Raw genomic sequence first — 27,404 nt, forward strand, 5'->3', positions numbered from 1 at the left:
TAGTGATTGGTGAAAGGGGAGGCGGGGTTAAGCGGTATCGGCACTCCTATTCGGAGCTGGTGTTGTCCATTTGGCGTTGTGCGGGGGCGGGTTTGCGAGGAGACGATCGCTGATTGGCTGGACGGGCTGACAAAGCCGAAGGGTCGGGCCCCACCGTGCAGCGATTGGCTCACGGGTAGGCGGGCTTAGGGGAGTCAGAGGCGGTGTTAGGGGAGGCGGTGGCTCCAGAAATGGCAGTGAGCGAGAGGAGGGGGCTCGCCCGCTGGAGCCCCGCTGAGTGGGGGCAGCGGCTCCTTCTGCTGCTGCTATGTGGCGGCTGCTCTGGGCGCATCCACCGGCTGGTGCTGACGGTGAGTCCCGCTGCGCTGCAGTCCGGGGTGGGGGACGCAGCTTTGTCCCGGAGAAGCCTCTGGCTTGGAGTGGTCTCATCCTACCTCCCCTGCTCCTTACGCGGGATGGAGCGGTCCGGCGCCCCCCGCTTCCGGGCCCGGAGTGGGCTCGTCTTGGTAGCCCCCTCTGTCCTCCCGATGGAGTTGCCCGGTCGACGGTGCCCGTCGGGGGCGGGGCTTCATGTGCCGGGAGCCTTGACTTTTGGCCTTCCAAATTCTCGGGATCGGTTTGGGGGCGCTAGGGACCTTGGCCTCGCCCATGGGAGACCCTGGGGGTTCTAGAATGGGGTCCTCTAGGCACTCATTGGGATCTTGGGGGCTCAGTTGAAATCTCGGCACGCTGGGGGCTCAGATGGAATTTAAAAATTTTCCGGAAGGTGGGGGCAGGCACACCGAGATGAATAACTCTGCTCTCTGGCCGGTGTTCACTCAGTGGGGGGACTTCCAGGTGCCCCAGGCTTTCTCTTCCTGGGCTTTCAGAACAGTGGCCACAGGATCAGGGGCCACCCTGTCCCTGCCTGGGATGGGTCTGGGGTCTCGGCCACCAGGAAGGCCCTCTCAGCCTCTCCTGTCACCCTTTGGACCTGTCCTAAATATGGGGATACCAGGAGGGGGCCGAGGCCCTCGGGGGAGCCTCGTGCCCCAACCCTGGGGCTGGGCTGGTGGGAAGTCTGAGCTGCTTCTGCATCCTTGATCTCCGGCAGGGGGAGAAGCGAGCAGATATCCCATTGAACAACTTTGGCTTCTACACCAACGGCTCCCTGGAGGTGGACATGAGCCTCCTGCAGCTGGGCCTCCAGAAGACGGAAGAGCAACAGCCACTGGTGAGGGGCTTTGAGGACTTTGCTGGAAGAGGGCGAGGTGCACAAGTTTCCGAGGCCCCCCTAGTTCTGGATTCACATCCTAGCCCTGCCTCTCACTCATGTGATCTTGGGCAAGTCCCTTGGCCTCTCTGAGCCTCAGTTTCCTCATCTGCAACATGGGAATAATAATATCTCATTGAGCTGGGGTGGGGTGGGGGAGAGAGAGCATGCCAGTGAACAAGACAGCCCCAATTCCTGCAGGCAAAATGAGTAGCTAGCATTCATGGAGCATCCACTGGGTACCAGGTACCATGCAAAGCAATTTCCATGGGTCTGTTCCCACATAGCCACCTCTCAAGGATGCTCTGACAGTTTTACACCTGTAAATCCAATCTTAGAGGTGTTTACATAGGCTCGGAGGTGTGTGGCTTGCTCAGAGTCACAGATCCTGGATGTACATTCAAGTATGCTGGATTCCACAGCCCAAGGCAGGAAGCCAGCAACTTTTATCTTATTATTTTTTGATTTTTTTTTTTTTACATCAACATTTTAATTGGAGAACACAGGGGAGGCTAGGTCCAGAGGACCAGCGAAGGTCTCCCTGAGGAAGTGACATCCAAGTTGAGTGGCACAGGATGGTGAGGAGTTAAAGGGGCTTGGGAGGCCGGGGACAGGATGGATTGCTGGAAAATTCAGTGAGTGAATGTGGAATCTAGCACATAGTGGGTGGTCAGTAAATTCGAGATTATGTTTCTATTGATACTGAAAGAGGTGGCTTGGGGGGGGGTCTCCACTGGAGTTCCTCACATCCTTCCCTTTTCTTCCCACATGTCAGGTGGGGTTCAGTCTGACCCGGGTTCGATCTGGCAGCATTCAATCCTACTCAGTGAGTGGAGGGGGGAGGGAGCAAAGCGGGGCTGGGATTTGGGGGGAGGGTTGTCCGTCTTCTGCATCTGGAACCCAAAGGCCCCTGTTCTTTCCCAGAGGGCGAAGCAGGAAGAGACCCTCCCTTGCAGGATGGGAAGGAGCAGGGTGAGGCTAGGCAGTGGGAGGAATTAACTAAGGCTCCGTCTCGCCCACTCCCCTGACCCAGGACCTTGAAGTCTGTCCTCTCCAGAAAAACAGTACCAACCTCCTGGTTCTCTTCCTCATCAACACCAAGGATCTGCAGTGAGTTGGGGGCAGGGGGCTCCCCAAAAGATCCATCCTTTGAGTTTCCCTTGATGCAATACCCCCATGAGCTGATCAGGTGGAAAGGAGACGCCAGCCAGAAAGAACCTTGGCCCTCTTAGGAAGAAAGCCGCTCACTTTTTAATTTCACTTTCAAGCCTTCTGGGAAGGAGGGAGAGGGGGAAGGGGTGCCCGGGGAGTGTTGGGTTTCAGAACAGAAGACCCGGACACAGGGGTGTTGTGAGAATTAATAACGGTTGCTCACACTTGTTTGATGCTTTCTACGCTTCAGGCAGTGTCCTGCGAGCTTTACGGGCATCAACTCATCAATCCCTTCTACTGCTCTTATCCCCATTCTAAAGATGAGAAAATGGACACCCAAGAACTAGAATTTGGACCCAGGCAGCCTGGCACCTGGGTCCAGTGATACCGTGTCGCCTCCCTGTGTGTATCAGCATTTTCTGTACTTCAGTAGAATAAGGGAGTCGATGTCATGGAAAATGACACATAATTGCTGGTGCAGGCAGCGCACAGATGTGGCAGCCATCTCAGTGGCTGGTGCCCAAATGCTAGAACTTTGTGACCACTGATCAGCCCGACACCAGAGAGGAAACCCCGAGGGCCCGAGGGGCCACTGAGTCCCTCGGCACAGGTGGTGTGCCTGACCTGAGCCTTCAGTCTCCCAGTCTCTTCCTCCCCTACCCTCCACCCTCACTCCAGGGTCCAGGTGCAAAGGTATGGGGAGCAGAAGAAGCTGTTTATCTCTCCTGGGCTCCTCCCTGAAGCGCCCCCCAAACCAGGGCTCCCAAAGCCAGAGCACATGATCTCCCCCAAGGTGGACAGCGGTGAGTCAGGCTGGCTGTGTGGGCAGGGCCGCTCTGCGTGTACCCCCATTTTTCTGCTGTCCCTCTGCCGGCCATTTCTAAACTCATTCACTTGTCCCCTACAGGGACCAACACCACGCTCGACAAGGACAAGTCAAAACCCACAGCGTCTCAAGGAGACCAGCAGGTTCGGGGAAGCCAGGGCAGGTGGGAGGAAGGGCTACCCCAGGGGGCGTGTGGGAACCCGGGGCCGGATGTTGCTCAGTGAAGGTGCTCTGTCCCCTCAGGACCTCAGTGGGCAGGACAAGGAGCTGATATTGGGGCTGGGCCATCTCAACAACTCCTACAACTTCAGCGTGAGTATCTGTGAGCGCCCGCTGCCCCACCTCTCCCCAGAGCAGGGGCCCCCAAGCTGAGGCCTCCTCTCCTGTCTCCCCCTAACCACCCAGTTCCACGTGGTGATCGGCTCTAGGGCCGAGGAAGGCCAATACAGCCTCACCTTCCACAATTGCTACAACTTGATCCCAGGAAGAGAGCATCCATTCAACATCACGGTGAGTGAAGCAGACAGCAGCAGGTTAATGGAGCGCTAACTATAGGCCAGGTGTACCACGCAGACTTTAGTTGCTTCAGATCATCCTTGCTGCTGTGCTATGAAATGAATGTTGATATACCCATTTGGGAGATGGGAAGACTAAGGCACAGAGAGGGGGTCACCCAGCTAGAGAGTGGGAGAGCTGGGGACTCACACTCAAGGGTCTGCAAGTCCAGAGCTACCGTGCAACCCCCACTGCCCACCACTGGCCCCTCCCCAGGTCATGATCCGGGAGAAGAACCCCGAGGGCTTCCTGTCGGCGGCAGAAATTCCCCTCTTCAAGCTTTACATGGTCATGTCTGCCTGCTTCCTGGCTGCTGGCATCTTCTGGGTGTCCATCCTCTGCAAGAACACGTAATGCCCTTGTCCCCGGGGTTCCCCACCTCCCCTCTTCAGACTCTCCCATCCTTGCCCTTGACTGATGTTCCCCCACCCCCTTCTGTCCGTTCTGGCAGGTACAAGGTCTTCAAGATCCACTGGCTCATGGCGGCCCTGGCTTTCACCAAGAGCATCTCCCTTCTTTTCCACAGCGTGAGAGCCTCGGGCCGGGAGCACGAGGGGGCGGGCTGGGGTCTCTGGGTCCAGGAAGGAGCCCATACAGGCCACTCCCCAAATCCTTACAGACCCTGGGCTTGGGGCTTCCATTTGTCCAACTGCCCACGTGTCCGTCCATTTTATCATTGTGTCCAACTGTCCGTCCAACTCATCTCTCTGCCTGTCCTTCTGTCCAGCTGTGACCGTCCACCCGATTCATTGTCGCACTGCCCATCCATCAACTATGACCTTCCTCCATTGCTGCAGCCGTGACTGGCCGTCCCCTAGTCCAGCGGTCTGTCCATCCATTGTTCTGGCTGTAACTGCCCCTTTCTGAGTCCACTCGCCATCCTGATCGTAACTGTTAGTTCTTTCAGCTTCCTGACTACCCATTTCATAGCGATTATCCATGTCGCCAAACCGTCACAACCCACCTAGTTGTAACCGGCACCCACCCGCTCGCCCACCCTCCTGCCCATCTGTCTGACTATCCATCCGTCCATCCACCTCCAGATCAACTACTACTTCATCAACAGCCAGGGCCACCCCATCGAAGGCCTCGCTGTCATGCACTACATCACGCACCTGTGAGTGCCCTTCTGTGCCCGGAGGTGGGGGAGGCGGGCAGCGGAGGACTGGGCTCCCCCATCCACCACCCCCTACCTGCCTCCCCCAGACTGAAGGGTGCCCTCCTCTTCATCACCATCGCCTTGATCGGCTCCGGCTGGGCCTTCGTGAAGTACGTCCTGTCCGATAAGGAGAAGAAGATTTTTGGCATCGTCATTCCGCTGCAGGTGCGGATGGGGCCCGGGTCGGGCAGGCGGGCATGGCGCATGCGCGCATGTCGGGCACGCCCACCCACCCCACCCCGTCCCGCCCCCGCCCCCGAAGGTCCTGGCCAACGTGGCCTACGTCGTCATCGAGTCCCGCGAGGAGGGCGCCAGCGACTACGGGCTCTGGAAGGAGATCTTCTTCCTGGTGGATCTCATCTGCTGCGGCGCCATCCTCTTCCCTGTGGTCTGGTGAGGACCCCGCAGTCGACCCCAGCTGGAGACCGAGACCCCGCCCCCCGCGGAGGTGGATGGAGGTAGTGCTGACCGCACCCTGTGTCCCTCACCCCGTCCCAGGTCCATCCGGCATCTCCAGGACGCGTCTGGCACCGACGGAAAGGGTGAGGTGCTGCTCCCCGGGACCCTCTGTGCTCCCAGGCCCTTCTTGCTGACTTCTGGATGTCCCTTCGTTCCCCGCTGACTGTCCCCTCCTACCTCTCTACCGTGCCCTGGACATTCCCCTCCAGATTTTGTGCCTCGTGGACACTCCCCCAAACGTCCTCCCTGTCCGCAGCTCTCCTCCACCCCTCTCCCTTTCGTCCTGCCCTGAGCCTCCTTCCCCTGACAGTCCCCCTCTGTGTCCACCCCTCAGTGGCAGTGAACCTAGCCAAACTGAAGCTCTTCCGGCATTACTACGTCATGGTAGGAACCCCATTCTCACTCGTGAGGGGAGTTCTGGGGGGAGACGACCAGCCCATTGGCACCCCCACCTAACCCCTCCACCTGCAGCCCCTCTGAGCCCCGCCCCTCTGCCCACCCCGGGCCCCCACCCCAGGCATCCCCACTGGTCCTGGTGGTCTCACCGCCCTGGTGGTCCCTTGGCCCCATTCCCACCCGTGTCCCTGCAGGTCATCTGTTACGTCTACTTCACGCGGATCATCGCCATCCTGCTGCAGGTGGCCATGCCTTTCCAGTGGCAGTGGCTGTACCAGGTGAGCTCGGAGGCCCCAGGTGGGGTGGGAGGGTGGGCCAGACAATGAAGGTGGGGGCGAGGGGGTGTGTGCCCGACGCTCCCGCTTTGCCCCCTCGCCCCCCCAGCTCTTGGTGGAGGTCTCCACTCTCGCCTTCTTCGTGCTCACCGGCTACAAGTTCCAGCCTGCAGGCGACAACCCCTACCTGCAGCTGCCCCAGGAGGACGAGGAGGACTTGCAGGTGGCGGAAATGTGAGCTCCCTGGGCTGGGTGGGGCTTGGGGGGCTCTGGGGATGGAGTGGGCAAAGTCTGGGCAGTGGGGTGGGGCCAGGGTGGGCGGGGCTGGGGCAGCAGGGGCGGGGCCAGGGTGGGGCGGGGCTGAGGCTGCAGGGGCGGGGCCAGGGTGGGCGGGCCCAGGGAGCTCTGGGGTGGAGTGGGCGGGGCGTAGGCAACAGGGGCGGGGTTATGGTGGGCGGGGCCGAGGCATCTCTGGGGAGGAGTGGGCGGGGCCAGGTTATTTCTGGAGGTGGAGAGCAGAGCATGGGCAGCTCTAGGGCTAGGGGCCGGGGCCAGGAGGCTGGAGGGTGGATTTGGTGGGGCCAACTGGATAGGGCCTAGAGCCCCTCAACTTCTGGATCGCCTCCTTGTTTTCTGCCTTTAGAATGACCGATTCTGGGTTCCGGGAAGGCCTGTCCAAAGTCAACCAATCAGCCAGTGGACGGGAGCTATTGTGATCATCTCCCCATCTTGGACAGTCCTCCTTGACCCTCCTTCGTCCTCCTCTCCGCACACACATTCCTCACTCCAGCTCTTCTCCCAAAAGCGTGTGTGGGGAGGATGAGGGGGGACCCGGTGCTCCAACGGCACGCAGAGCCCTGGGAGCTGAGTTCCCAGAGCCCGTTCAGAAAAAGACAGACAGCGCCTCTTACCCCCAGGTATTGGGCAGCCCTGTCCTCACCCCGGGACCTCCCCCTAGAGGCAGCTATACAGTAATGACCAATGTGTTTTGCTATCCTGGTTTCTTGCCTTTTGGGGGGTTGAGGTCTAACCCAGGGGTGTGTTTACAGTTTAGAAACCCGTGTTCGCGGGGAGGGGTGAGGGTTGGGAGGGTGGGGGTGAGGGGTGGGGGAGTGAGGGTAGTGGGGGTTGCAGTATCCATTGCTTTACACAGTCAATAAATATTATTTGAGCAGCTACTGTGTGCTGGGCCCTATGCTGTGTGCTGAGGACAGAGCAGTGACTAAGACACTCTCAATCCCAGCCCTCAAGGGGCTTACAGTGGGGAGGGGGGAGGACACAGGCCCAGATGAGGGGACAGCGTGGGCAAAGACTGGAAATGAGAAAAAAGTGGCGATTCGAAGACACGTGAGTGGCTCAGGCTGAAGAGTATACATAATGGTAGCTAACACTATTGCCATATGCCACACCCTATTCTAAGGCTTCTGTGGACCATACCTCATTAAAAACCCTGTGAAGCAGAGAGAGGCTATGTAACTTGCTCAAAGTCACACAGTTAACGAGTTGGCGGGCGACTCAGGACTCAAAATATTGGCCATCTGTTTCCAGAGCTGTTCTTTACTTCTGTGTGCACTGCCCCTCTGTGCCTAAACTCCCTGCCACCAAACCTCTCCACCTTGCCCTCATTTGCTGTGCGGCCGTGGATATGTCGTTTAACCTCTCTGTTTCCTTGCATGTAAAATGCGGGTCCCGTAAGTCGTTGAGTATCATCTATCAGCATAGTGCCCAGCAACACAGCCTGATCTTTCAAGGATTGCCCTGAATCAAGCAGTGACCTCAGGTTAGAGATGCACCTGTGTACACACCTGTTGAGAGGCTCCCAAGATGCATTTTCTCCCCAGCACCACCTCACCCTTTAACTAGATCACCCAGAACCTCTTTTGGGGCTCTGAGAAACATTCTTCATTGGGGGCTGCGGGCACGGCACAAGGGTGGGGAATCGGGCTGGGGTCAAGGCTTCCTACAGACAGAAACAAGTCTAACTGGGGCCCGGATGAATAAATAGTCCAGCAACCAAAGAAGGAAGTGGGGAGGCATTGCAGACTGAGGAAGTTATGCGAGCAAGGCAGAGAAACCCGGAATAGCTCGCAATCCCACTGCTGAGCTGGCTGGGGCCAGTGGGAGGGCAAGGGCAGCTGGCAGAAGCCTAAAGACGGGCAGACACGCCTGGACTTCACACCAGGGCCCATAAGAGCCAAGGAAGAGTTTAAAGCAGGGAGGGACGTGGCCATACAGGGTGGATGTTTCATTCCACGTGCATGCTGGTGTAGGCCGAGTCATGGCCCCCAAAGATATCCACATCCTAACACCCAGAACCTGTGAATATGTTGCATTACCTGAGAAGAGATACTTTGTAGATGTGATTAAGTTCAAGATCTTAGAATGGGGGATTATCCTGGATCATTCAGGGGGTCCCAGTGTCTTCACAAGGGTCCTTGTAAGAGGGAGGAGGATGGAAATAGAGGCTAGAATGAGGACCTTTGAAGATGGAGGAAGGAGCCATGAGCCAAGGAATGCAGGCGGCCTCTAGAAGCTGGAGAAGGCGAGGAACGGATTCTCCCCTGCCAAAACCTCCGGAAGGAACACAGCCCTGCTGAAACCTTGATTTCAGACTTCCGCCTTCCAGAACTGCAAGATAGTAAATAGGTGTTTGTGGTTTGTGGTCGTTCGTTACAGTAGCGTCGGAAACACATACCATTTAGGAGCATGAACTCTGGAGCCCGGCTGCCTGGGTCCCAATCCCAGCTCTTACCAGCTAGAGGATCTTGGGCAAGTGGCCAAAGCCCTCAGTTTCTTCGTCTGTAAAATGGGCGTAGTAACAGCACCTACGGCTTTCGGGATCAACAAGTTAAGATACGTGAAATTGACAAGATGCTGCCACCAAGCCTCACGGAGACGTTCACTGTCCTTAGCGCATATTTGTGTATTATACATCATAATTTTGTGGAAAGAATACAAAAGTGTGTTTTAGAAAAAAAAATCCGCAGTTGCTGTGAATGAACTGGAAGACACGAGTCTATCGCAGGGAAGCCAGGGACCACAGGGATGGAGAGAAGGATTATCTGGGAGAGACAGTCCAGGGGGTGGCAAGGGCTGGACACGGGGTGAGGGAGAGGGAGGAAGAAGGGACTCTGGCTTGGAGGTCTGGTGGGGCTGTCACCCAAATAAGGCAAGAGGGACGAGGCAGGTGTTTGTAAAAATAAAAATACGGTTCAACCATGTCCAGCGCTCACTGTGTGTGGGCATGGGGATGAGCATTGTGCTTGCCTGGTGCCGCCGGCTTGTCATCCCAACCCAGACGGAGGTTCCATGGCTGTGAATGTCCAGTTTACAGATTAGGAAATGAGGCTGGGAGAAGACAGAGCCGGAACCAAAAGCTCTGACCCCCACTGTGTCTCCAGGGTGGGGGACCCTGTGTCCAGGCCTCTGCTAAATATGCCTGAGGCATTGGCGGGGAAGGAGCCACAGGGCAGATGAATCGATTCAACCAGGTCAAAGTTACCCGAGAGTTAATAAGTAATGCGTCTGGGGAAAAGAGAAAGCCTAGGCTGTGTGGCGGGAAGAGAGGGGGCCTGGCCATGGGACCTGACTGGAAATCCTCAGAAAGCAGTGTTGCAAGGACCCCATCCTGGAAATGGGGGGCCAGGAGGGAGGGGGGTGGTCCCTGCTGTTCCTAGGCCTGGTCACACCTCTGTGGGAAAAGGATAGGGGGCGAGGGTGCAGCAGGGAGATAACTGCACCCAGGCAGGGGTGGATGGGGGAGGGGGGCGCCTGGACCCCCCCACACCCAGAAATCACCCCCACTTCCTCTTAGCCTCTCCTTGCACCCCAGCTTGGGTTGTCAGACAAAATATAGGGTGCCTAGTTAAATTTTTTTTCTCATCCATTGTCATTTTTTTTATTATTGAGGTAACACTGGTTCATAACATTATGTGAATTTCAGGTGTACATCATTATATTTCGATTTCTGTGTAGATTACATCATGTTCACCACCCAAAGACTAATTACCATCCATCACAATACACCTGTGCCTAATCATCCCTTTGACCCTCCTTCCTCCTCCCTTCCCCGAAACCACCAATCCAATCGCTGTCTCTCTGTGTGTGTGTGTTTTTATCTTCTATTTAGGAGTGAGAGCATACTGTATTTGACTTTCTCCCTCTGACATTTTTCTTAGCATAATACCCTCAAGGTCCATCCATGTTGTCGCAACAGACAAGATTTCATCCTTTTTTATGGATGAGTGGTATTCCATTGTGTATATACCACATCTCCTTTATCCATTCGTCCCTTGATGGGCACCTAGGTGGCTTCCAAGTCTTGGCTATTGTGAATAACGCTGCAATGAACATAGGGGTGCATATATCTTTACACATTCATGTTTTCATGTTCTTTGGATAAATACCCAGCAGTGAAATAGCTGGATGGTATGGCAGGCCTATTCTTAATTTTTTGAGGAATCTCCGTACTGTTTTCCATGGTGGCTGCGCCAGTTTGCATTCCCACCAGCAGTGTATGAGGGTTCCCTTCTCTCCACATCCTCTCCAACACTTGTTATTTCTTGCCTTGTTAATTATAGCCATCTGGCAGGCATGTGACTATGTATACTTTGTACTAAGTAGGTCCCAGTTATCCCATTCTGCATCCCAGGCAGCCTTCCTCCCTGGCCTTTCACGCCCAAAAGCTTGCTAACTGGAAGTCCCGTCCCCCCAGCCACCTTCTCTCTCTCCTCTGCTGGCTTATCTTTCCCACCATCCTCCTCCCAAACTTCTAGGCACAAATGCACATCCCCTAGGAAAAAGGCATGAAGAATTCCTCCTGCCACCTCCTCCCCTCCCAATGGGCCTTACTCCATTTTCGCCAGCATCCCTCTGGTCAGTCCTTGGAAGTCAAGGCCAGGACTCTTCCCAGACCTCCAGCACTGTAGGCATGAGCCTTCCTTCTGAGCCTGGGGTCTTCCAAGCATCTCGGCTCCTTTAAGTGTCAAAACAGCAGAAACTACCCCCAGTCCCATTTTTCAGATGCATTAACTGAGGCTCAGAGAAAGGAGGAACCCCACCTTGCAGGGAGACAGAGGCCGCAGGAATTCTCTCTCAAGGTTTTCAAACCACAGAGCCCAAACGCTTAAGGCTATAATGAGACCAGGAAATGGGATGGGGTTTGGGGGGGCTATGGGAGAGGAAAACAGAATAAAGTACCGGCAGGTACCACACCCCCCATTTCAGAAGTTGAATCCCCATGCTTCGGGGGAGCAAGCAGGTGTTTCCACTCCCCCTCCTCCTCGTCCTTCCAAAGAAAGGATGTCGAAATCAAAGTAGACAGAGGTCAGGTTTCTTCTGTTTCTCCAGGCCTCCCCCACCCAGGCATGAGGGCAAGGCCAGTAAAAGAGCCCGGCTTACAGGAAATCAGGCCAATTCCCTGTTAACCCCTTGATGGGGCTTTGGAAACCAGCCGTCCAGGGATCAGGGCCCCCCGACACACACCCCATTCCCCTCTAAGCCACGGACTTCACACACTCCCTACCTCAGATGCACAACCTTGCTGGGAATCAGAGAGATGCAAATTAAAATGACACTGGGGCAATGATCCAAAGCTTTGCAGTGGGGAAATTGGCAATTTCGTGCAGGGCCGGCAAGTATGTAAATCAATACAGTTATGGAGGGGAATTCAGCGGTATCTAGCAAGATTACTAATCCTACAGATTTTGATCCAGGCTTATCTCCTTTCATGGCAAGAACAACCCTGTGAAGTTGGTGCTGTTATAAGCCCATTTTACACGAGCAAAGTGAAGGTCAGAGTGGTTACCAGTAGTTTGACACCCCTAATAAGTGTCAGGGTTGGAAACTGAGGCACGCTCAAGATAACTCAGTGGAGAGCACATGGGTTGTAACCATGGCAGTCTGTCTGTCCACCAGCAGGAAGCTGGTTACTTTCACACAATGTAATATGGGGCAGTTGCCTGTAAGAACAAGGAAGCTCTCTGCGCACTGATATGAAATAATCTCTAAGGTATATTGTTTATGAAAGAGCAAGGTATCATCTATGGATGGCTAATCTTTGACAAAGGAGCCAAGAACATACAATGAAGAAAGGAAAGTTTCTTCAATAAATGGTGTTGAGAAAATTGGACAGCCACAGGCAAAAGAATGAAAGTAATCATTTTCTTGTACCATACACAAAAATTAGCTCAAAGTGGATTAAGGACTTGAATGTAACGCCTGAAACCATAAAACTCCTAGAAGAAAATATAGGCCGTACACTCTTTGACATCGGTCTTAGCAATATCTTTTTGAATACCACGTCTACTCAGGCAAAGGAAACAAGGGAAAAAATAAACAAATGGGACTACATCGGACTGAAAAGCTTCTGCAAGGCAGAGGAAACCATGAACAAAGCGAAAAGAGAAACCACTTTCTGGGGGAAAATATTTGCAAATCATGTATCTGACAAGGGGTTAGTTTCCAAAATATATAAAGAACACGTACAACTCAACAACAACAAAAAAACAACCTGATCAAAAAACGGGCAGACGTTTTTCCAAAGAAGATATACAGATGGCCAAAGGGCACATGCAAAAATGTTCAACATCACCAATTATTAGGGAAATGCAAATCAAAACTACAATGAGATATCACCTTACACCTGTTAGAATGGGTACAATTAATAAGGCAAGAAATAACAAATGTTGGCGAGGATGTGGAGAAAAGGGAACCATCATACACTGCTGGTGGGAATGTACACTGGTGCAGCCACTATGGAAAACGGTATGGAGATTTCTCAAAAAATTAAGAAGGGAAAAACTACCGTATGATACAGCTATCCCACTACTGCGTGTTTATCCAAAGAATATGCAATCAACAACTCAAAGAAATTTACACACCCCTATGTTCCTTGCAGCATTGTTCACAATAGCCAAGATGTGGAAGCAACCCAAGTGCCCATCAACTGAGGAATGGATAAAGAAGATGTGGTATATATATATGTATAATGGAATACTACTCAGCCATAAAAAACATCCCATTTGCAACAACATAGATGGACCTTGAGGGTATTATGCTGAGAGAAATAAGCCAGACAGAGAAAGACAAACACCGTATGATTTCACTCATGTGTGGAAGATGAACAAACACAAGGATGATAAGGAGAACAGATTAGTGGTTACCAGAGGGGAAGGGGGTCAGGGGAGGGTGAAAGGGGTCAAGGGGCACCTATGTTTGATGACAGATAAAAACTAGACTATTGGTGCTGAGCAAGATGCAGTCTATACAGAAACTCATGTATAATAGTGTACACTTGAAATTTACACAATGTTATAAGCTAATATTACCTCAATAAAAGAACTTTTAAAAAAAAGCAAGGTGTAACCCAGGAAGACGAAGAAGAATAGTATATAGAGCGTGCTGATAGTTGTTTTTATGACTTGCAAAACTTTGTAAAGGCATAAGATACCTCTGCAAAGAAACTCAACATTTGGTTACCTGGTCACATCTGAGACCTGGATGGCTGGCAGCAAAAATGGCAGGAAGATTCCCTTTTCCTGTATATCCACTTATACCCTTTAGATGTTGAACCTTATGAATATATCATCTATTCACACACACAAAATTAAATACAATTTATAATAATAGTAACATCATAAGAGAATGTTGATGTAAGACAGATACAAAAGCTAGCAATGGGGACCTTCCTCAATGAGGACTTGTCTTAACCATCATAGCTACTCAGGCATCTTGAGAAGGGTAGGCAAAGCGAGCTCCTATCTGGGTGGTGAACTCCTACACATACTTCAATGCCCAGCTGAAATGTCCTCTCCACCACGAAGCCTTCCCTGACCCTCCAAGAAGCAGAGTTCTTCTTCTCCCCTGGGGAAGACACTCCATGGGGCCAGGAGTGTCTGTGCTGGACTCTGTCCCCCACCCCCAGCCCAGCATGGAAGTGGAACTCTAGCTACCAGCATAGAGATGGACCCATGGGAAGAGTTGGTTAATAAATGCATGGTCTCAAGTGGACTGGAGGCCAGGCCCAGATATCTGAGGTGGGGGGGCTCTCTGGTCCTCAGTATTCCTCCACTACAAAGTGGATGTAACAGGGAAAGGTCCCTGATCACCAGCTGGCCTTGAACCTGAGGGAGTCCAGGGCAGGGGGCAGTTGTGTTCATGTTGCAGGAGGACATGCCCTCAGGTTATTTACCCCAGGCTGTGCTGGCCTCAGGGATTGAAAAATTTAGAAAATGGCGTTGAGAAATCTGGGGGCAGTCCCAGGGAGGGAAGAGGCCACGGGGAGTGGAGGGCTGGGCTTAGAGGGAGGAGGAGGATAAAAGGAGGCTTCCAGAGATCTCTGCTCACTCCTCCCCGTGCTCTCCCTCAGTCCCTCTGTCCCTCTGTCCCTCCACCGACCCTGCACCATGGGGCCTGCCTCAGGTCCCAGCCTGCTGCTGCTTCTGCTGAGCAGTGTCTCCCTGGCCCAAGGGGATCCCTTGTAAGTAGTCACGACCCCACCCCACATAAGGCTGCTTCTGAAGTAGGAGTGGGCATGTGTGGGGACAGGTGGTTTTAGAATTCAGGGTGCATTTGGGTGTCTGTGGATGCAGGGATGAGGGGTCGGGATGTTTATAAATTCAGGCTGCCTTGTGAGGGTGAGTATTTATGGGTTGGGTGTGTGTGGAATTCAGGTGTTGTGGGATGGCGGGGTCAGATGTTTATAGAACTGGGTGTCTGTAGGTTTAGAGTGCGTGGGGTATGCAGTGATTCTGTGTATGGGGTGATGTGGAGTCTCGGAGGTCTGGATGTCACAGGATTTGGGAGTTTGCAGTCTGAGGATTTATGAGTTTCAGCGTTTGTAAGTTTAGAGACCTGGTGTTTGGGTCTATGTCGGCTGGCGGGGTGCATTTGGTTGTATTTATAGGCTTGGCATGCTAGAGGCTTAGATTTAGAGAGTTCGAGGGTTTGGGGTTTAGAGGTTTGCTGCATAAGGGTTTGGGCATGTATAGTTTGGGATATCTGAGGGTTGGGTGTTTAGAGACTTGGGGTGTTTAAAGATTTAGGGGTTAGCACTTGAGGAATGTGGGCTTAGGCGATTGTGGGTTTGGAAGTCTAGAGGCTTGGGGGAGTTGCCGGTTCTGGCTTTGAGGTTCAGGAGTTGATGGGATCCACATCCCCTGGCTGTCCCGGGTCATCGGATCCAGTCCAGGACCAGGGGCTGGGGCAGAGCCCAGGGGACAGCGCTGACTCCGGTGAGCTGGAATGTCAGCTCCCTGGGATGACAGCTCCACCCCCACGCCCACCTCCGGCAGCTTCACCATGATCACCCCCAACATCCTGCGGCTGGAGAATGAGGAGACGGTGGTGCTGGAGGCCCACGGAGCTGGAGGGGACGTTCCTGTCACGGTCACCGTCCACGACTTCCCGGCCAAGAAGCAAGTGCTGTCCAGTGAGAAGACGGTGCTGACCAAGGCCGCGGGCCACCTGGGAACAGTCACTGTCAAGGTGGGAGCACACTGAAGCCTGACCCTACTGACGCCCCTCCCCTCTCTGAGTCCTCCCCCTCTGAGCCCCGCCCTCTCTGAGCCCCACCTCATTTGAGCCCCGCCCCTCTCTGAGCCCCGCCCCTTTCTGGGCCTGGCCCTTTGCTGAGTCCCCTCCCCTTGAGAGTTCCTCCTCTCCCTGCGTCCCTCCCCTCTGAGCCCCGCCCCTTCTGAGCCCCTCCCCTCTCTGAGTCTCCTTGCCCCTCTGAGCTCCTGATCTCTCTGAGTCCTCCCCCTGCTGAGACATTCCCTTCTGAGCCCCAGCCATCTCTTAGCCCCATCCATCCTAGCCCGCTGTCTCTGAGCCCCTCCTTTCTCTGAACTCCACCCCTCTCTGAGCCCCTCCTCTCTGAGGCCCGCCCCTTTTGGCCCCCCCACCCCTGAGTCTCCTCCCCATCTGATCCCCGCCCCTTTCTGAGTCCCCCCCCTCTCTGAATCTCCTTCCATTTCTGAGCCCCTATCCTCTTAGCCCTCTCTTTCTTCAGAGCCCTTCCCATCTCTAAGTCTCTCCTCTGAGCCTCAGCCCCTCTGAGCCCGTCATCTCCAAGCCACCTTCCCCTTCTGAACTCTCCTCCTCTGAGACCCCTGTCTGGTTCCCCCTTCCCATCGCCCTCTGATCCCTACCCCGTCTCCCGGTACCCCTCCACACCCCAAACCTGGGCAAACCAGGAGTGCCCGCAGGCCCTGTTGTGAGGAGGGGCAGGTGTGGACTCAGCCTAAGGCCGAGAGGCTGGACCCAGGGCAAGGGGCCCCTGGAGCAGACCCCTAAGGATGCCCCGGTCCGCGCCTAGATCCCGGCCAGCAAGGAGTTGAGATCAGCGAGGGGGCAGAGTTTTGTGACTGTTCAGGCGAACTTCGGCGGCACCTCAGTGGAGAAGGTGGTGCTGGTCGGTGTTCAGAGCGGGTACCTCTTCATCCAGACGGACAAGACCATCTACACCCCGGGCTCCACGGGTGAGGGGCTGGACGGTGGCTGGAGAGGGTGGGGCAGGGGGGTGGGGAGGGGCAGGCCTCACCCATCTCTCCCCTTCTCTCTTGCCTCCTCCCAGTCCTCTATCGGGTCTTCACCCTCGACAGCAGGCTGCTGCCCGTGGGCCGAACCGTTATCGTCAGCATTGAGGTACCAACCAGCCAGGGCCCCAGACACACCTGGGGCAGAGATGCGGGAGAGACAAGACGTAGGGACAGAGAAAGAGACCCCAGGAAAGGCATAGCGGCAGAGACCCAAAGGCAAAGAAATACATAGAGGCAGAGAGAGAGAGAGGCCCGGAGATGGGGCAGGGGCCCGGGGCAGGGACCCGGGGCAGGGATCTGGGATGGGGAACGATGCCCCCGCCCGATTCTGGCACAAGAGAAACCCCTGGTCGCTGTGTGACTCTGGACAGGTCACTTCACCCCCCTGAGCCGCAGTTTCCTCATCTGAAGATTGGAATAATGACAAATAATAATAATTCTGTGTAGTCTATCCTGCCTACTGCAGCCAAAGCCAGGTCCCTCCCTTCTCTGTCCCAGCCCTCCAAGGCTCCCACCTCCCTCGGGTAAAAGCTCAAGTCCTCCCCGGGGCCCACAGGGGTCTCCTGTCCCCTCCCTGCCCTCCCCTCCTCCCTCTCTCCCCTTCGCTCACTCTGCTCCAGCAACACGGGCCTCCTCGCTGTTCCTCCAATTCACCAGGCACCGTGCTGCCTCAGGTCATTTGCACAGGCTGTGCCCTCTGCCTGGAATGCCTTTCCCTCAGACACCCACATGGCTCCCCCTCACCTCCTTCAATGTGAAGCCTCCCTCAGCACCTGCTAAAATTGTAAGCCTTCCAACCCGCTCCCACACACTCCACTCCCCTCCCTTTCTGCCCTCTCCTCCTGGCATCCTGTAAACTGGATTTTCATTTCTTAAATGTCCCCTCTGCCAACCTCTGTTGAATCTGAGTTCCATATAGGAAGGGATTTTTATCTGTTTGTTCAGGGCCTTATCTCCTTGAACCTCACACAGAGCTTGGCGTATAGTAGGGCTTAATAAGAACTTACTGAAAGAAGGGAGGGAGAGAGGAAGGGAAGGAGGGAGAGAGATGTCCTCCTCATAGGGTCTTCATTTGTACTTATTGAAATCATGCAAAGGTAACAAGGACCAGGTTCTGACGGCCGTGAGCTGGCTTTTGGGATTGGTGGGATCCCTGGGGAACAGAGAACACACACGCCCTCTAAAGGCACAGATCCGCCCAGCTTCATTCAGATGTCACCTCGTGCCATCAGGAACGCATTATCCACAGTTATCCCAATTTCCAAGAGAAGCCAGAAAACCACACTTTTACGTGGTGTGTCCTGATGTTTTACCATCGACAACGCATGAAATAATGTGTGTATTAGGTTGAACCACACGAAATTGCTGTTCTTGTGGATCAAAAAGCCGAATGTAGGCAATTATGTGTGGCTTAGCACACATCGAATGCTTAGCCCGGGGTCCAGCACGAGAGAAGGTAATAAATGCTAGTTATTAGTAGTATTCATAGAGACACTAGTAATAATGAGCTTATATTATCTATGTCCCAAGTCAGTGAGGTAGGGGCTATATTTGTCTTTTTTTACATTGAGCACAGAGAGGTTAAGTAACTTGCCCCAGATCACACAGCTTGTAAGTGGCACAGTGGGGATTTGAACCCAGGCTGACTGACTCAGGTCCATGTTCTTAACCAATGGCCCTGTAGACAGGAGACAGGGAGAGTGTCCAGACACCGAAAGGGAGAGGAGAGCCAAAGGGATAAGGATGTGAAGAGCCACATCCCTCCCTGTCTCCCCACAGACCCCCGACGGCATTTCCATCAAGCGAGACTCCCTGTCTTCTCACAACCAGTTTGGCATCTTGCCCTTGTCTTGGAACATCCCGGAGCTGGTCAAGTATGTCTGGCCCTCCAGGAGGGGCTTTGGGACTCCCCTATCCCAGGATAAGGAGTGGGGGGCTGCCAGGCCTGGCCAGATCACTCACCTGCTTTCCCCACAGCATGGGGCAGTGGAAGATACGGGCCCACTATGAAGATTCGCCACAGCAGGTCTTCTCCACTGAGTTTGAGGTGAAGGAATATGGTAAGAGGAGGAGGGAGTCAGGGTGGGGGGCCCCGTAATGCTGGGCCCAGTGCCAGCCCCCTGCCAACACTGTCTGTCCCCCCAGTGCTCCCCAGTTTTGAGGTCCAAGTGGAACCTACAGAGAAATTCTACTACATTGATGATCCAAAGGGCCTAGAAGTCACCATCACAGCCAGGTGAGGGGCTTGGGGGGCGAGGTGAGAGGTCTGGTGAGGGGACAGGTGAGAACCAGGTGAGGGGACAGGGTAGGGCCAGGTGAGGGGCCAGGTGAGGGCCAGGTGAGGGACCACATGAGGGGCTGGTTGAGAACCAGGTGAGAGCCAAGTGAGGGGCCAGGTGAGGGGGAGGTGAGTGGCGGGGGCTCTGGGTCATTGGAAGTTTGGGGGGACACTCAACTTTTCATGAGGGGAGAATCTGAGGCTCTCCTCACCTTGCAGGTTCTTGTATGGGAAGAATGTGGATGGAACAGCCTTCGTCATCTTTGGGGTCCAGGATGGTGACCAGAGGATTTCACTGGCCGAGTCCCTCACCCGCGTTGGGGTACCTGACCAAGGCCCCCTCTGAACCTCCTCCACTCTGAGCCCCTCCCCAACTCTCTCTGAGTCCCCTCCCCATCTGAGCCTGCCTCCTCTCTGAGCCTTCATTTCCTCCCCCAGATCGAGGACGGCACTGGGGAGGCCACGCTGAGCCGACAGGTCCTGCTGGATGGGGTGCAGCCCTCACGACCAGATGCCCTGGTGGGGAAGTCATTGTACGTGTCTGTGACTGTCTTCCTGCACTCAGGTGAGGCCTGGTCTGAGGGTAGAGGCCCAGTACCACAATGTGATCCAGTCTGAGAGGGGAGGCCCACCTGAGGGGGAGGCCCAGTCTGAGAGATGAGGCCCAGAATCAAGGTGGGGTCCAGTCAGAGCACGGAGGCCCAGTCTAAGGGGGAGACATAGTCTGATGAGGGAGGCCCAATATGAAGGCGAGATCCAATCTCAGAGGGGAGGCCTGGTCCTGAGGAATGGCCAGGAGCCCACCCTCATGGTCGGCCCCCTCAGGCAGCGATATGGTGGAGGCGGAGCGCAGCGGGATCCCCATCGTGACCTCCCCCTACCAGATCCACTTCACCAAGACGCCCAAGTTCTTCAAACCAGCCATGCCCTTTGACCTCATGGTGAGACCCAGGATGAGGCTGCACCCCCTACCCTGCTTCTGAACCTTGACCACACCTCTGGGTCCACCTGAACCCCCTCCACCTGCCCTGGCACCTACAGGTGTTTGTGACAAATCCCGACGGCTCTCCAGCCCGCCGCATCCCCGTGGTGACCCAGGACAGCGAAGTGCAGTCGTTAACCCAGGACGACGGCGTGGCCAAGCTGAGCATCAACACAGCCAAGAGCCAGAAGCCCCTGAGCATCACTGTGAGTCTGCGCCAGCCTCAGGACCCCACAGCAGGGAGATGGGGCCTCTATTTGTACAGCAGGGTCCTGACGTAAAGAGGGATCCTGCCATGTGCACAGTGGGGTCCTTTCATTTGCATGATGGGGTCTTGCCATTCACACAGAGGTATTCATTTGCATAGAGGGCTTCGTGTCTGCACAGTGGGGTCCCGCCATCTGCCTAGACATCTTATAAGGACCCTTGTGATTACATTCAACCCACCTGGATAATGCAAAGTAATCTCCCCATGTCCAGATCCTTAATCCCGTCTGCAAAGTCCCTCTTGACACGATAGGTACCATATTCCCAGGTCCCAGGGATTAGGACGTGGACATCTTTGGGGGATTCGCATGCATCCCTCTTTCCCTGCCCAGGTAAGAACAAGGAAGGAGGGTATCCCGGAGGCACGACAGGCCACCAAGACCATGCAGGCCTACCCCTACAACACCCTGGGCAACTCCAACAACTATTTGCATCTCTCTGTGCCCCGTGCCGAGCTCAAACCCGGGGAGACTCTCAACATCAACTTCCACCTGCGAACAGACGCCGGCAAGGAGGGCGAGATCGGCTACTACACCTACCTGGTCTGTGGCTGCCCAGACTCCCCAGAACCCCCTCCTTGCTTCTCCGGCACCCCCAGGAACACTTCCCCATCCCGGATCCCATCACCCTCCCTCCCACTTTCCCGATCCTTATGCCAACCTGTCCCCGCAGATCATGAACAAGGGGAAGTTGCTGAAAGTGGGGCGCCAGAAGCGAGACCCTGACCAGGCCCTGGTGGTACTGCCCCTGACCATCACTACGGACTTCATTCCTTCCTTCCGCCTGGTGGCTTACTACACGCTCATCAACAGCAAAGGCCAGAGGGAGGTGGTGGCCGATTCCGTGTGGGTAGACGTCAAGGACTCGTGTGTGGGCACGGTGAGCTTCCAGCATCTCTCTCTTTGTTGGTCTTAGGACTCTCCGCCTGGCCGTCCTTTCTCTGTCTTGTGCCTCCCGCTCTGCCTCTCTCTACAGATTTCTGAACCCACTTCTCGCCACTGTTGGCACAGTTTCTGCCTCTCCCTTCTCCTTTTCCATCTTGTTCTTTCTTCCTTCTCTGCTTCAGTCTCAGTATCTCTCCTGCTCCTAGTTTTGTCTCTTTCCTTGACGTTCTGCCTGATGCTGGTTCTGCGCATCTCCCTTCTTCTTTCTCTGTCTCCACCTTTCTGTCCTTCTAGACCAGCCCAGACCTCCTCTGTCCTTGGCTGACCGAGACGGGGGCCTTGCAGGGTTGACTTTGCTCTCCCGCACCTCCAACCTGCCCACAGCTGGTGGTGAAAGGCGGCGGCAAGGAGGAGAAGCAGCGTCTGCCTGGACAACAGATGACCCTCAAGATAGAGGGTGACCGGGGGGCCCGAGTGGGGCTGGTGGCCGTGGACAAGGGCGTGTTTGTGCTGAATAAGAAGAACAAGTTGACGCAGAGGAAGGTACATGCCCGGGTAGCTGAGCAGAGCAGTGAACGATGGTGGAGGCAAAGAGATGGCTTTAGGTTGAGGTGGGAATGGCGCTGGGGATGAAGTGGGATTAGCTGGAGGCTGAAAGAGGCGGTGGGAGTGGACATGGACATAAGGATGGCTTGACGGTCAGGGTGAAGATGGGAATGTGATGGCCAAGGGTCCAGGTTGGGGATGGTCATGGAAATAGACACGGCTCTAAGAGTCCAACAGCAGTGTAGTCCGGAATCATCCACTGTGGACAGGCTGGGGACCGGGATGAGGAGGGAGGTGGGTTGGATGGACGTGTTCGCAAGTTGGCGGAGGCCCTGCTGCCTGGCCTCACCCTCCTCCTGATCCCCTCCCCACCCCGCAGATCTGGGACATAGTGGAGAAGGCAGACATCGGCTGCACGCCGGGCAGTGGGAGGGACTATGCTGGTGTTTTCATGGATGCAGGGCTGGCCCTCAAGACCAACAAAGACCTGCAGACCACCCAGAGGTCAGGTGAGGAAGCAACCAGCACTGGTCCTGGGACGGGCAGCACCACCACCTCCCAGATGCTGAGAACAGGTGGGGCTAGGGCTCTGGGCTCAGGGGTCCCAGGTTCATGTCCTGCCTCCATCACCATCTAGCAAATCACTTCTCCTCACTGAGATGGAGCCACAGTTTCTCCATCTGTCAAATGGGAGCAATAGGACCCCTACCTCACGGCTACTGTGAGGAGTAAACCAAGGATGCCCAGTAGGTGCTTAATCCGTCTTGTTCCTGGTCCACCTGCCCCTCAGATCCTGAGTGCCCAAAACCAGCCACCCGACGCCGCCGCTCCGTGCAGCTCATGGAGAAGAGGATGGACAAAGGTGGGAGCCCTCTGCTGGCCTTGCCCACCTCCCCCAACCCTGGACCTTGCCTATTCGGGATCCCAGCTAAAGAGGGAGGCGGGAGGGCCGGGCCCTGGGGAAGTCCTCCCCGGGTCTGTCCTGAGTTCCTCCTGCTTTGTGACGTGGGTCTGTGCACCCACAGCGGGCCAGTACAAGCAGAAGGAGCTGCGCAAATGCTGCGAGGACGGCATGCGGGATAACCCCATGGGGTTCCCGTGCGAGCGCAGGGCCCAGTACATCTTCAATGACCAGGCGTGCGTGAAAGCCTTCCTGGACTGCTGCACCCACATCGCCCAGCTGCGGCTCCAGCACAGCCGCAACGACACTCTGGACCTGGCCAGGAGTGAGTGACGGGGGCCCGGGGAGGAGGTCCTGTCTGAGGGGGAAGGAGGTCGTGTCTGAGGGGGGAGGAGGTCCTGTCTGAGGGGGGATGAGGCCTGTCTGAGGGGGAGGAGGCCTGTCTGAGAGGGGAGGAGGTCCTGTCTGAGGGGGGAGGTGGCCTGTCTGAGGGGGGAGGAGGTCCTGTCTGAGCGGGGAGGAGGCCTGTCTGAGGGGGGAGGAGGTCCCTGTCTGAGGGGGGAGGTGGCCTGTCTGAGGGGGGAGGAGGCCTGTCTGAGGGGGGAGGAGGTCCTGTCTGAGGAAGAGATCCTCTCTGAGAGGGGAGGAGGTCCCTGTCTGAGGGGGGAGTAGGTCCTCTCTGAGGGAGGAGGAGGTCCCTGTCTGAGGGAGGAGGAGGCCTGTCTGAGGGAGGAGAAGGTCCCTGTCTGAAGAGGGAGGAGGCCTTCAGATGAGGAGCTAGTTGATCCAGGTCCGAGGGAAAGAGAAGGACCTAGTCTAACGGGGGAGGATTCCTTGCCTGACGGCAAAGGAGTTTTCTTCCTGGGACAGTCATCCTAGTCCTTCCCCCGTCAGTCTGAAGTTGGACATTGCCAGTGACCAGGACATCTATAACCTGAGGGAAAGTTCTAGATGATGGAGTTCGTCACTCTGGTTGCCAATAGGAAGACAAAGATGGATTCTAAGCTTGCCTTTGCCAAAGAAAATGAATTTATGTTGCCTTCCAAAGAGAGGTGTCTACCTAGATGCCTATCAACATTCATTCATTCATTCATTCATTCAGTTCTAGATAAGACAAAACAGGTACATTCTTGAAACTTTACATCTCAGGTCAAATACATCTTATGCAAAGCCAAGAGATTTTTTTTCTTATAATAAGCTCAGTTAACCAAAACTGGAATGGTCTTCACCACGCAGTGGCATTTACAGAATTGACAGGAGTCCTAACTGCCATTTGCTGAAATGCTTTGAGCCCAGTGTGGCCTGATCTCTCCTTTTCTTAAATATCTTTTGCTGGTCTTAATCAGAGAAATACCCTCCACGAGGAGGGGCATTGTCAAAACTGAATGTATAGAGGGTGCTCTTCAGACAGCCTAGAACCTTCGTGAGGGTCACCTTAGCAAGTTCACAGTCATTGTAACCTGTCCAGATTTCTCTTCTTAACCATTATGTGCAAAATGGTCATTGCTTTGGTGATGGTTCTAATAAGCCTTTGGAACATTTCTTGGGTACCTCCTGTCATCTTCATGGGAGACTGGAAATTGTGTTGATCTAATTGGGTTCCAAGAGTGAAGGCAACGTGAGCAGCTCTTGAAATTGAGGGAAATTACATTATCAATTACAAGATGAAAAGTACCAAAAGAGAATACCTTTGCTTAAAAACTAAGGAATATTGGGGACACTCACAGCGGCAGGCTGGCAGACCAAAGTAAAAATAATCATCTCATCTCCTTTTATTTTTCCTTGAAACAGTCTCAAAATTACAGAAAAATTGGAAATACAGATAAAAAACATTTTCCCCCTGAATTGTTTAATGCCCCAACACCTACCAATAGTTTAGTGTGGATTTTCTAGAAGCAAAGATAATCTCCTACAAAACCACAGCACAACCACCAGAATTAGGACATTAAGGTTGATTCATTACCACCAGCAAATCCTCAGACCCCATTCAAGTTTTGCCAGGTTTTTTTTTTTTTTCCCGATCCTGTATAGGAAAAGTGTCTAGTCCAGAATCCCAGGTTGCATTTACTGGTGGGGTCTCTCTAGTCTCCCTGAATCTGTCCAATCCCTAGCAGTACCTCCGTCTTTCTGTGACTTTCATGTTCTTGACATGTGTTAAGTATACAGGCCAGATATTTTGGGATTGTCCCACAATTTGGGTCTGTCTTATGTTTCTTCATGATCACATTCAGGTTTTGCATTTTTGGTGATACTGTCATAGAAGAGATATTATGTGACTGGGCTCCCGAAAGTCATCATGCGGCCATGGGTGTGTTTCGCTGCTAGGAACCCCTCCAGGGCTGTAGAGATGAATATTTAAGGGCGCAGTGGGGAAAGTGGGTCTGTTCTAAACCCGGATTGTCCCCCCACTCCTTCACAGGTGACCTGGATGAAGATATAATCCCAGAAGAGGACATCATTTCCCGAAGCCAGTTCCCTGAGAGTTGGCTGTGGACCATTGAGGAATTAAAAGAACCAGAGAAAAATGGGTAAAACTAGGACACGCCCTGTTTTAAGCCACCTCCAGGCCAGCTCCTGTCAACACACCGGATCAGAGGTCCGGCCCCGTTGCCTAGTGGTTAAGTTCAGCGCAATTCGCTTTGGCGGCCCAGGTTCACGGGTTCGGATCCCAGGCACATGGACCTACACCACTCACCAACCATGCTGTGGCAGCAACCCACATACAACATAGAGGAAGATTGGCACAGATGTTAGCTCAGGACTAATTTTCCTCAAGCAAAAAAAGAGGAAGGTTGGCCACAGATATTGGCTCACGGTGAATCTTCCTTAGGGAAAAAAAAAAAAAAACCCAGATCAGACCATTTAATTTGCATGCACCTCCAATCCCCCATCTTTTCTGTGGAACCCCACAGTCTAGCCTAGAAAAAACAAGAATTGGGCTACCTACGTGTGCCCCACTCCAACCGGTCCTTTAGGGCCCCTCCATACCAGCTCTCCCCCTCCACCCTGCTAGATGCCTTCTGCTGATGCCCCCTCTTCTACCCCATCCAGAATCTCCACCAAGATCATGAATGTGTTTTTGAAAGACTCCATCACCACCTGGGAGATTCTGGCTGTGAGCTTGTCAGACAAGAAAGGTGAGGGAAGATGGTGGCCCCGTCCACAGGAGGCAGGACCCCAGGGCTCCTGGGCATTTTCTCATCCCATCCAAAAGCCTCTGTTGCCTGGTGGCTTGTACCTTGTCCCCTGGTTACTGGAGGGGCGTCAGAGTCTAGACTGTGGGTGACGTAGTCAGCGCTTTTTGTAAACAGATTTTATTTGTAGAGCAGTTTTAGTTTCACAGCGCAATTGAGTGGAAAGTACGGAGATTTCCCATATACTCCCTGCCCACCCCCTCACATGCACAGCTTCCCCCACTCTCCACATCCCACACAATCGACGAACCACATGGACATGTCCTTATCACCCCAAATTCATGCTTGACATGAGGGTTCCCTTGGTGTCGTAAATTCTATGGATTTGGACAAACATATAATGACATGTATCCACCATTACTGTATCATACAGAATAATTTGCAGCAGCAAAAACTTTTTTCAGTGAGTGTGAGCCATTATTGTTATTATTATTGGAGTCAAACATATTTTAGAGATCAAAGGGTAGATGCCTTTTGGAGATGCAGAGACACTTCCTTAAATAATACAAATCATGCATCGGACTCATTCCTTTTTTTAATTAATAGTTTATTAAACAGTTTTAGGTTTACAGAAACAATTGAGCACCAAGTACAGAGAATTGCCATACACCCCTGACTTTCCCAAAATTCCCGTCTTCAACTCCTGTTTGCATTACTGTGGTTGGTCCCTTGGTTACAATCAATGGGCCGATCTTGATACGTTATGATTAACTGGAGGCTACAGTTTAGGGTTCACTCTTGGTGCTACATTCTGTGGGTTTAGACAAATGTATCACAACATGTAGTCACCATTACAGTATCACACAGAATAATTGTTTCTCTGCCTTAAAATTGACACAAATTGGGTGTCAGAAGTCAATGCTTTTGAGTTCTCTTTCCATCCTTCTACCTCGTTCCAGAAGAAAAGCTAAGTCTGGTGCCAGGATGCCATCACCTCCTCTCCAATTCTTGTTTAACTCGTTTTTTTTAAACAAAGAGGGGGGAAGGGGTCTAGCTTTCTGCAGACAATGCAAATTAGCCAATATTTAACAAAGCTCTTTTGTTTTCCTTGGGGTAACTTCCTATTTATGGCGCAAGAAGCTGGATATCTCGTGTACTGTAGTCATACCACATTAAATTTGAGTTTAAAAAATGTGAAAACAAATAGTAGGTAAGAAAGGTAAATAGCACCAGTGACTACAGCATACACCCTGAGGGTGATGAGTAAAGGGCTATAGGTTGGAAAATAAGGATTTTGTTCAAGCCTCTGATTTTTTTTTTCACCATTGAAGAATAAGCAAAAAAAAATTATTAAATCTTAATAGATTTCTTAGTGTGACAATATTTTTAATGTGGTAGCGTTTTTGCAAATTTCACTTGCATCAAAATTTTGCTCAAATTTGATCTGATAACTATTGTGTCACAAGTAACCATGTTTTTAGCATCATTTTTGCTCAATGTAGATCGGCACTGTGCAATAAAAATCTTATGTGAGCCACATATGTCATTTAAATTTTCTGGTAGAACCATAAAAAAAAGTAGGTAAAATCAATTTTAGTAACGCATTTTACTTAACCCAAATATATTATTTTATATTTATATACTTACTTGACCCAAAATATTATTGTTTTGAGATTTTGTAAAAATTTGCAAAACCACTACAATACTAATAATAATGTTACAATAATAAATCCATTAATAGTCAAGAATAATCTACTAATATATCAAAATTATGAATGATATATTTTACTTTTATTTCTA

General features: G+C 53.2%; 2 protein-coding genes across 3 annotated transcripts in view; both read left to right on the forward strand.

Annotated features, from left to right (window-relative positions):
• The first annotated feature begins 192 nt into the window (after nt 1-192).
• Nucleotides 193-6,877, forward strand: GPR108 (G protein-coupled receptor 108). Of its 2 annotated transcripts, none has more exons than XM_058538006.1 (18): nt 193-350; nt 1,094-1,213; nt 2,028-2,078; nt 2,286-2,362; nt 3,083-3,207; nt 3,312-3,373; nt 3,474-3,542; nt 3,636-3,740; nt 4,002-4,135; nt 4,237-4,312; nt 4,829-4,902; nt 4,992-5,109; nt 5,207-5,337; nt 5,443-5,486; nt 5,738-5,787; nt 5,994-6,077; nt 6,184-6,308; nt 6,718-6,877. In XM_058538006.1, exons 1-18 carry the CDS (start codon nt 231-233, stop codon nt 6,788-6,790), a joined length of 1,638 nt encoding a protein of 545 aa, XP_058393989.1. In that variant the 5' UTR covers nt 193-230; the 3' UTR covers nt 6,791-6,877. The 2 variants fall into 2 exon arrangements, with proteins under 2 accessions (XP_058393989.1, XP_058393990.1); XM_058538007.1 differs by lacking the exon at nt 193-350 and adding an exon at nt 1,759-1,830 and having other exon boundaries at nt 1,172-1,213.
• Nucleotides 6,878-14,432: 7,555 nt separating this feature from the next.
• The window catches only part of LOC131403572 (complement C3-like), a 34,312-nt gene continuing 21,340 nt past the window's right edge, over nt 14,433-27,404 (forward strand). The window contains exons 1-19 of the mRNA XM_058537988.1: nt 14,433-14,553; nt 15,368-15,560; nt 16,390-16,552; nt 16,648-16,718; nt 18,392-18,486; nt 18,590-18,672; nt 18,758-18,848; nt 19,110-19,212; nt 19,329-19,455; nt 19,716-19,831; nt 19,932-20,078; nt 20,472-20,681; nt 20,812-21,018; nt 21,408-21,566; nt 21,949-22,078; nt 22,360-22,431; nt 22,595-22,795; nt 24,890-24,998; nt 25,522-25,607. Coding sequence (XP_058393971.1) covers nt 14,480-14,553; nt 15,368-15,560; nt 16,390-16,552; nt 16,648-16,718; nt 18,392-18,486; nt 18,590-18,672; nt 18,758-18,848; nt 19,110-19,212; nt 19,329-19,455; nt 19,716-19,831; nt 19,932-20,078; nt 20,472-20,681; nt 20,812-21,018; nt 21,408-21,566; nt 21,949-22,078; nt 22,360-22,431; nt 22,595-22,795; nt 24,890-24,998; nt 25,522-25,607 — 2,437 coding nt within the window. The 5' untranslated portion in view covers nt 14,433-14,479. The remainder of the gene's footprint in view (nt 14,554-15,367; nt 15,561-16,389; nt 16,553-16,647; nt 16,719-18,391; nt 18,487-18,589; nt 18,673-18,757; nt 18,849-19,109; nt 19,213-19,328; nt 19,456-19,715; nt 19,832-19,931; nt 20,079-20,471; nt 20,682-20,811; nt 21,019-21,407; nt 21,567-21,948; nt 22,079-22,359; nt 22,432-22,594; nt 22,796-24,889; nt 24,999-25,521; nt 25,608-27,404) is intronic.

Source organism: Diceros bicornis, unplaced genomic scaffold (assembly GCF_020826845.1).
Source record: "Diceros bicornis minor isolate mBicDic1 unplaced genomic scaffold, mDicBic1.mat.cur scaffold_73_ctg1, whole genome shotgun sequence".
In the NCBI taxonomy this organism is placed as follows: domain Eukaryota; kingdom Metazoa; phylum Chordata; class Mammalia; order Perissodactyla; family Rhinocerotidae; genus Diceros; species Diceros bicornis.

Bases quoted from the DNA above. Each gene is read 5' to 3' on its own strand.
- GPR108 (XM_058538006.1), top strand. From the start codon at position 231: ATGGCAGTGAGCGAGAGGAGGGGGCTCGCCCGCTGGAGCCCCGCTGAG. The intron at 351-1,093 runs GTGAGTCCCGCT...GATCTCCGGCAG, and splicing joins TCCACCGGCTGGTGCTGACG to GGGGAGAAGCGAGCAGATAT. The intron at 5,338-5,442 runs GTGAGGACCCCG...ACCCCGTCCCAG, and splicing joins ATCCTCTTCCCTGTGGTCTG to GTCCATCCGGCATCTCCAGG.